General features: G+C 46.0%; 1 protein-coding gene across 1 annotated transcript; it reads right to left on the reverse strand.

Annotated features, from left to right (window-relative positions):
• Nucleotides 1–9,777: 9,777 nt before the first annotated feature.
• LOC127343061 (uncharacterized) lies at nt 9,778–10,839 on the reverse strand. The gene has a single exon (XM_051369141.1). The coding sequence runs from the start codon at nt 10,770–10,772 to the stop codon at nt 9,933–9,935; it is 840 nt and encodes a 279-aa protein (XP_051225101.1). The 5' UTR covers nt 10,773–10,839; the 3' UTR covers nt 9,778–9,932.
• Nucleotides 10,840–11,539: the final 700 nt, after the last annotated feature.

An 11,539-nucleotide genomic window follows, 5' to 3' on the forward strand; every position in this document is an offset into this window, starting at 1 on the left:
TACGGCGCGGTGGTGTTGTGCTTGACACCGTTGTCATCGCAGAACTCGGTGAAGTCCGTAGAGTTGAACTCGCCGCCCCGATCAGATCGGAACGCAAGCAACTTGTAGCTGCACTCGGCTTCGGCGCGTGCCTTCACCTTCTTGAAGAACTGCAGGGCCTCATCCTTCGATCGGAGTACCTCGAGCCACATGAAGCGAGTGTAATCATCGACGATCAAAAGGAAATATTTCTTACCGCCAGCTGTTGGCGGCGTGATCGGCCCGCACAGGTCTCCATGGACGAGCTCTAGTGCGCGGCTTGCTCGGTAGGTCATGGCCTGCGGGAACGGCGTGCGGTGCTGCTTCCCAAGCGCACACCTGTCGCAGAACTCGTCGACGTGCTGGATGAGCGGCATGCCGTGGACCATGTCTTTGCGCGACAGGACTGCAGTGCACGGAAGTGCAGGTGACCGTAGCGTCCATGCCACAGCCATGCCTCATCATCGTGCTTGGCCAAGAGGCTCACCGGCGAGGCGAGATGCAGGCGCACGGTGTACAAGAGATTCGACGTCCTGTTCACCCGTGCGAGCACCTTCCGGGGTCGATCGAGGATGCACATCACGCCATCGCAGATAGTGATCTTGCAGCCATTCTCATCGAGTTGCCCAAGGGAGATGATGTTGCTGCGCAAGCTAGGGATGTAGTAGACATCTCCCAGCGCGCGCTGTTCACCCGTCAGGCACTGGAACACGACGGTGCCGCGGCCGCAGATCTCGACAACGGATCCGTCGCCGAACCTCACCTTGCCGCACACGGTGTCATCCAGGGAGGAGAACATGCCGCGCTCACCGGTCATATGACTGGAGGCGCCCGTGTCCAGGTACCACAGCCCGTCGACTAAGGGTACGGGTATCACCCTCTCCTCGTTCAGGTACACCGCATGTGGCGCGTCGATGCTGATCTCGCCCAGCGCACACATCTGGGTCAGAAGCAGCGCCGGTGCCTCCTCCTCCTCGCCTTGTGCCAGGTTCGCGACCTCGCCGCGCTGCTCGCGATCCCGCTTGGCCTTGCGGCACTCCTTGGCCCAATGGCCATCCTTGCCGTAGTACCGGTAGGCGCCCTTGCGCCGTTCTCCCGATCCACTGGCGCCGCTGGCGTTCTATGGTTTGGGCTTGCCGGTGGGCTTGGTGCCCTTTTCGCCTTGCTGCCCACTCTTCCTCCGTCAGGAGGAGCTTCTTGACGCCATCAGCAGCATCGTCGAGGTCGTACCCTTCCTCGGCAAAGATCAGGCGACCAGTGAGGTCCTCGATCGTGAGCTCTCGAAGTTTCACTGTCTGCTCAATTGCCATGACCATGGGCCGATATTTCTTCGGCACGACGTGGAGGTACTTCAGCACAGCCTTGTACTCATAAACGGGATCACCGAGGAGCTCGAGATCGCTGACGATGGAGGTCAGGCGAATCGCGAAGTCCTCGATAGACTCACCGGAGCGGAAGCGCAGCTCCTCGAACTCACGCCGCCGCGTCTGCGCCTTGGCCTCCCGGATGCGCTTGCACCCGAGGCGCATGGTCTTCAGGGTTTCCCACGCCGATCTGGCGCAGTCCTTGGTGCCCAGTACGCGCACAAGTTCGGGCGGCACCGAACGGAGCAGCGCCGCCAGTGCCGCACGATCATCTTGATCGTCATCAGCACCATATTCGATCACGTCCCACAGGTGCGCCGCCTGTAGCTGGACGCGCATCACCATCGCCCATTCCGTGTAGTTTGAGCGGGTTAGGGTTGGGTACTGGACTGAGCCAGAACCCTCGCGCACGACTCGTTCGCGCACGACGATCTCGCCACCGCCGCGACGGACGGGGCTGCGGCCACGCCGAGCCCCTGGAGAGCGGGAGGGACGGCGTCTTACAGCCGGCGGCTTCGAGCCGCTCCCCTCAACCTGGGTTGCCTTCTCCTTCTCCGACGCCATCGGCGATTTTGACATGGCTCTGATACCACTCGTCGTTGCAAAACGTTGTTCTCTCTCTCTCTCTCTCAACTCTCGCGTGTGGAGGTTAGAACGAAGAAGAAAGAACACACTGATTTGTGCTGCGTGCAACTTACTTGCAGCTTTTCCGTTCTTCCCTTTTATTTGTCTCTGATCCTACAAACATGGATCAGCTAAACTGAAAGGAGAAAGACGTGGTACTGCCAGAGATTGTGATCGTGCCATCCCACGATCCTCTGAAAACAGCCCACGAGCGCCACCACGAGCATGCTGACCATGCCATCCCATGATCCGATCGTGGCGCCGAGCTATCCTGCTACAGCTATTGACTTAGCACCGAACAGACTCGAGTGCTAGACTGACGAAACTGAAGAAACAACGACTCGACAGCTAAAACCCTACACCCTGACGCTAACTGAACTTATTGACACTTGGGTGCAGGTAACTACTGACAGAACAAGATTAGGAGCCAACAAAGGTACCTCTAGAATTCGAATTGATCAGCAACACAATATTCGGATACAAGGATTTGAGCGAAGATTGGGGAAGAACATAGAGCAAGGATGGGGAATTCAGAGAACCGAGGAATGAGAGAGAGAGAGAGAGAGAGAGAGAGAGAGAGAGAGAGAGAGAGAGAGAGAGCCGGGTTCCTTCCGTGATCCATCTGGAAGTTTCCTTCGCTGGGTTGCATCCAGTACTTGTAGTTCCTGTCGTCCACTAGTGGCTTGGTTCTCAGCACATTCAGCGAGCTAGGCGGACGGGTTTGCATTCGGTCCTAAAGTGTTGGACCGCCTCCCTCTAATACCCCGGCTCGTCACCCATGTCGCATCCAACTTAGTTGTTTACGGATGCATGCACTTCCAACTTAGGGGGGGGGGGGGGGGGGGGGGGTGGGTGGATTACAACGACACCCGTGCATACCAATTTCCTCATGAGAAAGAGGCGTAGGCGATCAGGGTTTCCTGCCTCCCATCGGCGGCATCGCTGATCTGACCCGTCTCCTGTGGCCTTCGAGCCGCCGTGGGATCTCGGTCCTTGTCGGCGGTGTCCGATTCAGAAAGACGTGGAGGTAGCTACTCCTGCAGATAAAATGAAGTCCTCTGCGTATAGCACCCGTCCCAGTGGTGCGTCTAGCATTGCCGGCGGGTGTGTGGAGGTTGATTCACCGGATTTGGTCTGTGTTCCTTCTGGTCTACGCTTCTCGGTAATGGTTGTTTCTTTCGTGCTTTGCTCCTTGGGGGTTTACCACGCCAACTTCCCGTCTATCTAAAACAACAATCTCTAGTATGTCAAACATAGCCTAGCTCAAATGAGGGAGGAGCAAGGATGGCGACATGCCTTCAGCACGTTCGAGTGCTTGTAGTCGGTGCTAGGTGGTCCATGGCCTTTTGTAATTTTTATTATTTTGTATTGTTGTTGAAGATTATGAATAGATTGGTGGACTTTTCGCAAAATAAAACTTATTGGTGGATAAAATACTCAGCAGTCATCTTTTCATGCACATTCAATTTAGTATTTAAGAAATTAATTTTGGTCATAACCAAATTACAAAAATGTCATTGTTGTGTATAATACCTTATATGGCAATTGTGAAATCTTTAAATAGGATTTAAGTTTTTGAGCAAAGAAATATCTGTTTTTTTTTGAAAATTAAAACAAATTACATGATGACATGATGCAATGCATGAATTTAAAATACTATTTTTTTGGATGAATGTTATAGTGATGCCCACATGAATGTGAATGAAACACTACATAGAAGTGGTATAGAATGAATCTTGTCTATAAGTGCTTATTTTGTGCCACCATGATTATGAGAAAGAGGTCAAGTGAACACGTGAAATCTGGTCCAGTTTTTATCAAGGAAAAAATAGCGCTATAAGAAAATAACGCCGGCCTTAGGGCCATGGAGGCACGGTGGATTTCGGTCCTTGACAGAAGGAGGGGTCTTTTTTTTGATGCGTTCCTCTATTTTTCAAGGGTTTGTGTCATATCCAGAAACATGTGGCGGTAGTGACTTCCTGAAGATGGAATATATAAAATCCTCCCCGTCTAACCCCCGTCCCGGTGGTGCATCTAGCGTTGTCGGCGGACGTGTGGAGGTTGATCCGCCATATTTGGTCGGTGTTCCTTCTGATCTAGGCTTCTCGGTGATGCATGGTTGTTACTCTCGTGCACTGCTCCTCAGGACCTCAGCTGTCTGTTTAATACAACAAGTTCTAGTGCATCAAGCTTATCCTAGCTCCAATGAGGACGGGGCGAGGACGCTGGTGCGTCTTCGTCATGTTCGAGTGCTTGTAGTCAACTCCAGGTGGTCCAAGGATTTTTTTTTTGGTTTTCTTACTTTGGGGATTTCTTGTGTCGTGGTTGAAGATTATGAATAATTGGTATATTTTTCGCAAAATAAAACTTAGGGGTGGATAAAAGCGACTCACCAGTCATCAGACTTGCACATCCAATTTAGACTTCAGGAAACTACATGATATCTTATATGGCAATTTCGGAAACTTACTGGTCAACAAAAATGTCATTATTGCATATAATACCTTATATGGAAATTTATTGAATCTTTAAAAAGGATTTAAGTTTTTGAGCAAAGCAATTTCTATTTTTTTTGAAAATTAAAACATTTTACATGATGACATGATGAAATGCATAAATTTAGAATATTATAATTTATGGATGGGTGTTATAGTAATGCCCATATAAATGTGAATCAAACACTACATGGAAGTTGCATAGCATGTATCTTGTCTATAAGTGCTTATTTTGTGCCACCATGATTATGAGAAAGAGGTCAAGTGAACACATGAACTCTGGTCCAGCTTCTATCATAAGAATAAAGTTTTGAATTGTTGCCACCTATTGCACTGTACCAACACATTAATAGGAAACTTCTTATATAGGTATATGGTGAGTGGCGGTGCAAATTGTAAACACAACACAGAGAATATCGATAACGTAGGCATTTTTGGTGCGCCACCGTTATGGGCGTACCACTGGCATGGGAAAATAAGTACCACACCATAGGAATGTGGGGCCATGGCCCAACCCGGATGCAAAACCGTAGTGGCGTGGCTTTTTATTTACATGACACTAAGAATATTCTAGTCGTGGCGTATTTTTTACCACGCCACTTAAACTTTTCTACTCGTGGCTAATTAGTTTTCCACTCCACTAAGTTTTATGAAAAATATATAGGAAACAAGTGAAACTAAAAAAACATTTACAAAATAGGGGCCATAAAGCTAGTGGTGTGACGAATTTGCCCATGCCACTAGTTGTGCACTGACAACCACCCGTGTCAAGGAAAAACCTCACTCGCCGCACCTCCTTTCTTCTCCCCACACGGGACCGCGCCACCCCGCCCCTCGGCTCTCCCAGCGCCACGCCTCATCGCTCCTCGGCCCCTCACGGCTCCCCACTCACGCCGCACCTCCATTAGCCGCCGACGCCTCCTCCGGTCCGCGTTGTTTCCTCCTCTATCCGGTCGGTGCCATCGACTCCTCTGGTCTGTGCCACCGCCCCCTCTTACGGTCTATGCAGCAGCCGCCTCCTCCGGTCCGTGCCCGTATCGCCTCCATGAGCCACCGCCTCTGTCCGCTCTGTCGCCATCCCATATCCGTTCCGTCTCGGTGAGTCACCCCGACTCTCTCTCCGTAGTATAAATTTCTAGTAGAATTGCTAGTACATTTGTAGTAAAAATTGCTAGTATAATTTCTAGTACATTTGTAGTAGAAAGTGTGTATTATATACACCCCGACCCAAATTAATTGGCGTAGCACCATATATGAATTGTGTAGAAATAATCTAGTAGTGTAGAATTATTAATAAATTGTCTTCTAAATAATGTAGTATGAGTTGTGAAGAAATTGTGTAGCATGTACATGTAGCGCCATATATAAATTGTATATAAATTGTTTTAATTTGCATATCATGCATCAACTATCGATGATTGTGGTCACTAGATGTGCAATGACCACAAGATTGTCATTGAGCTTCCTAAAAACATGTATACCTTGACCGCATGCATGTACATAGTTCGGCCAAAATATCTACCATATATGTATTTCAAATATATTTGTTCTGTCATAATTGCTTTCTTATACTGTATATGTTTTTGGCCAGTGCACCCATGCAACTGAATGCGTACGTGCCGATTTGGACCATCTAAATAGAGACATTCAAACACCAGGATCCTTTCAGATTATTGTAGTTGAGTGGGCACAACCTTTGAAGGAGATCATGGTCAAAGTCATCAATAATACAAATCGAACATATTTCGGTTGTCCTGGTTGGGTACGACTTTCAGACCGATACGAGATGGACCATGAGAGGAAGTTCATCTTGTATCTCGACAATGAGTTTCACACTACTTACTTCCAGTACACTCACCCGCAGAACTCCTCATCTTGTGACTCTGAAGAGCTCCCTCCAAGAGCTATTGGTGATGCTACGTGTCTCTCCGAGATTTCTAATAGTACTTCTACCTAGGTTACATGTTTTATCTTCTATGTCAGAGATATATATGTCTATGTCGATGTAGTGAAGATGTCAATGATATGATTATGTCTAGTAGATTTAGTAATGGCAACTTCTGGATGATGTTATCTTCTATATAATGTTATCTCCTGTATATTATTTCTATTATGATGATATGATATAAATAGTGTTGCTGGCAAATTCAATAATATATAGTATGTCATTTTTTTCAATTCACAAAAATCAGTTAGTGGCGTGGCAAGGATACACCACATGTACAAGATAGATGTGGCGTGGCTCTCGCACACCACATGCATGTACAATACATATGGAATGTCATGTACAAAATACAAAATGACGTGACACCAATCGCGTGTCAAATCCACGCCACTGCAAGACTTTTTTTTTGTACTAGGGAGATTAAGTGCTCTGGCCCATTATATCAAGTCGGATGGACGGTAGATACTTATTTATACTAATCTCTTCTCATTTGATCCATCTCCTACATCTAGACATCCGTGCATGCAATATTGGTAGTTGCGCACGAGTCATGACAAGTGTATATATAGCTGACATTTCCCAGTTATGATTTACCGACCCAATCAGAATAATAAGCATCACACATCATTAAGAATACTAGATGATACCCCCGCGCGTTGCTGCGGAAATCTGTATTGCACATCGTAATTTATTAGCTAAAGACGAAAATGACAATTTAGTTGAGGATTTTAAAATTGCATTTGAGAAGTTGATTTTGGTATAAAAAAATGAAGTTGATATATGATTCTCAAAAGTCATGTATAAAATCTTCTTTCCCTTGAACAATATAATAAAAGAATTTTAGAAGAATACACAATAGAATGATAATCCTATCTAAGATCTAAATTTCTACTTTGTTTTCTCTACTTTTTTAGTATGTAAGATATAACAATACTGAGAATAAGTAGATCAGCGGCACTGCCCAGTTCCATCTGAAAGTAAAACAAACCCATTATTAAAAAAATATATACATGCATGCGTATCTTATGAAGAAGGAAGCATATATATACCTGATATAAGACTACAGTTTTACGTAATAAGGTAATACACTCTGCTCACAACTGCAGAAACATCGATGCTACATCACTTACGTGCAGAAAACTGGGTATATTTTAACAACTGATCATTACTTCTAATTTTTTATTATAATAACTGAACATTACTTCTAAATAACGATATCTGAAATTCTGAGCGCAATGTAGTCATAGTGACAGAATAGCATACCTCCAAGAAGAAGAAAGAAGCATGAAATTCTGAACGCAATATAGTCATAGTGAGAGAATAGCATACCTCCAAGAAGAAAAAAGAACCATACATGCATGTTCAGGTAAAGTAAGTTCATTTTCTTTTGCTTTCTCCCGTTTTTCTGTTTGTCCAATTGGTTAGACAACTTGTGCAGCATCACTTTTCACAAACCTATACCAACAGAATCCTACAAAGGAGCAGATAATTACATTCGTTCATTCTAACTTCAACCTAAAGGGGCGTGTGATACAAAAATACAATTTGCAGCAGCCACATTTGAATGACACAAATGTTACATGAAGTCCTCAACTGATAAGATAACTTGTCAGCAAACCAAGTTTCTTTGCTCTGTATCATATATGTAACAAATAACTGAAATGTCATCAGAAAAATGTCTGGGAGAAGAAAGGATTAGCTCTACCTGAAACCAAAGCTTACTTGCTCATACCATCTTGTACATATTTCACAATGCTATACATATCTTGTGCAAAGCGGAAAATTATTAATACTGCAAAATTATTCCCATACTATTTTGTGGAAAAATAAATTGCATACTTGAGTTAGAATCAGTCAATGAATTCATTAACTTAATCAAAGTATTGCTTAATCCAATAGCCAGAAAAGAGAGATATGGGGAATGCACCTGATGAAAAAATAGAGTAAAGATACCTCACCCATTTCATCCAACATCTGCTAGGCAATCTAGGCAGTTCAGAATAGCCTTTGTAGTTAAATTGGTAGAAATATATCATTTCATATTGGTGCCCAGCCAAAGCGCCATCCTTATGTAGAATGTATATCAAATATCAAAAGGAAATCAGGATAGCAAGGTGTCATCGCAGATAAAGCATATGTCCTGGCATCAGAGATGTAGAATGTCTTCACAGTGGGCATTCTGACGAAAAAACTGTTGATAAGTTGCCCAACGAATGCTGTAAGGCGAGTAGCTGCCCAGCCGATTTGTAGTTCAGCAGCTAGAAATAGCCTAGTTGGATTGTTGATGATATTTCTTCAGACCAGACCTACAAAGATGATGACAGGCTCATTATACAGTTAACAGATCATGCTAAAATATAAAACCGACGAAACAAATAAATCCACGTTGTGGGGAGAGACATTAGGGACCATGGAAAATCAACGACGGCTGCAACAACAAACCATCGGGAATCCAATTGAATGATTGAGTCGGAGTGGGCTTGAGTCATCAGGAGGCACAATGCAATGAAAATCCAACCAAATTGCGGGGGAAGCAAAACATCGAGCAGATTTGGAGCTGGAGTGCAACCTTCGCGAGCAGGTGGCCGCACTGGTTGTCGACGGCAACACGGTAGCTTTTTAAACATGGAGGCGGCGATTGCTGAGTTCATCCGAGCAGTTTCTTCCGTGTTTGCAGGGCAGTGATGATGAATGATCGGCTGCATCGGGCGGTTTCCAGAGCATTTGTGGCGTCGTGACGAGATCGGGGCGGCGGACGGGAAGACGAAAGGAAAAGGATCTTTTCACAGCACACGAACGTGGAGCGAGTAATTGTGGGGCATGCCTCGGTCCAGCCCATGTAGAGAGGTGGCGATCGAAGAAGACGAACGGAGGCGGGGCGCTGGTGGGGGAGGAAGACGAACCCTAGGCGGCCGAGGCAGAGGCGTATCGATGGGATAGACAGAGTTGAGGCGAGCAGAACGAAGAGAATCGGCGGAGGATGAAGAGAATCGGCCCGTTATGGGCCGGTGTCGGCCCATCGTCCATCGGAGCCTGGCCAGGACGGGCACCTGGTCCACGCGCGTTGGCCATCGGGCGTGTGAGCGTCGCCTGGCGAGGACCGGCATCTGGTCGTGTACTCGTGTGCGTGCGCGTGTGCGCGTCGCGAGACACGCTTCGTCTGCCGCCATCGGGTGTGCGCCTGGCGACTACTATTGATATCTGGTGATGTGGCTCAACGTGGGAGCAGGAAAATGGGGCCATCTATTAAGAAAGAGAAGATAAGACATGCAATAATCACGACAATCAGACATCCACGAAGCCGCTGTTGATATTCATATCAACATGTATGTAAGATTAATAGGAATTTATTTAAAGTAGTAATGTGATGCTATATCCACGAAGTTACATAACGCCATTGGCCCCACCAAGTGATATTTAGCTACACCCAGCTTGGACAAGGACGTGACTCCGTTAGGGAATATGGAAACAATTCGCTATAGATTGTTAACCTCCTGTCACGACTTTGTTGTTCCCATGTACGATGTGGTTGCTCCCAGATACTGTGTTGTGGCTTCCAAATACGGTATTGTGGCTCCCAGATACAGTATTGTGGCCTCCAGATACTTTATGATGGCTCCCAGATACGGTATTCTGGTTCCTTATTACGACATGGTTGTTACCAGTTACAACATGGTTGGTCCCAGACACGGTGTTGTGGTTCCCAGACACAACATTGTTGTTCCCGGATGTGACAGTGTTGTGGTTCCCAGAAACAACATTGTTGATCCCAGATCTGACATAGTTATTGGTCCCGGTTATTGTGTTTGGTTGCCCACTCAGTGCTATTTGGTTATGCTTCACCTGCAATGGCATGTTAGTGGAAGCCGTACCCAGTGAATGACCAACAATGTTGGGGCAACTGAGCCTTCTCTGTAAATTCTTGGGTATCTCACCAACCAATGAATTATTTGAGAGATCCAAGTAGCAAAGGTGGTCAAGCACACCCATCCATGATGGGATTGTGCCGACCAGTTTGTTGTTGGCGAGGTTGAGCGACTCCAGCCGTGCAAGGCCAGCCAAGGATGCTGTTGGGATGTGGCCTGCGAGTCCATGCCCACGGAGCCATAAAGTAGTGACACGGCCGCTTCCGCCGTCGCATCCCACACCTTCCCAACTACAGCAAGAGTTGCCGAACCACTTGGCATGGAGGAGGACGCCCCCATTGCTGAGATTACCGGCGAACCCGCGCAGTGCAAGGAGGTCATCAGGGTGGCACGACACCGCCACGCTCGCCGCCGGCAGGAGGAACGCCAAGAAAAGGAGCAAGAACCAACTTTTCTCCATTGGTTCAGCTATGTAAGATTTTTTTTTTTTTGATTGCAAACAAGTGCTGTTGGCAAAAATTGCTTGGGTGGTGCATCCTATTTTATAGTGCTTGGGTGGTGCATCCAATCTTATAGTGCGTGTGTTTCCTTATGTAAGCATGCATGGGTGGTCGACTACTAGTCTACTTCCACAATTAGATCTTGGTTTTTGTTCTCGCTGTCAGCTAGCTACGAAGAGAAAGAGGGACACAAAAATTAACAAATTGTTCCCATACGAAAATAGTATAGCTGTAATTCCCAATTTTACAACGCTCAAAACAAAATAATAATACAAAGTAATAGAAATAATGATTTTCTGCTGTAATACAAATAATTATATTGAAATATAGTTACATGAACATATATAGTTTAATAACAACTATTTTGTAAACCTTTTAAGAAATAGGAAATATATTTCAATAAAATTTATATATCTCGACTTTGTTAGATATACATACTCCCTGGTGGAGGAGTACGAACTTACACGAGGAATGTCCCTGCTGGCTGGTGTGTAACATGATATCGTGTGGTTCTCCGGGGAGAGACCATGGCGAGACATCAAGCAGTGACACTTGTACAAGCCAGATGTTCACTAATTTTGAGCTTCCGGAGGCTGACGAGATGTTGGCTACTGGTGGTTACTTACATATATCAAAATTATTTAGTGAAATCTCTGTATTCAAGTTTGCTTGATTTAGGGGTAAAATATATAAGGATGTTAGACATGAGAAATCGACATTGCCGATG

The sequence above is a fragment of the Lolium perenne genome, chromosome 1, assembly GCF_019359855.2.
Source record: "Lolium perenne isolate Kyuss_39 chromosome 1, Kyuss_2.0, whole genome shotgun sequence".
Taxonomy (NCBI): domain Eukaryota; kingdom Viridiplantae; phylum Streptophyta; class Magnoliopsida; order Poales; family Poaceae; genus Lolium; species Lolium perenne.

What these genes read in the sequence shown, in the direction of transcription:
- LOC127343061 (XM_051369141.1), bottom strand. Translation starts at nt 10,772, where the DNA reads ATGGAGAAAAGTTGGTTCTTGCTCCTTTTCTTGGCGTTCCTCCTGCCG.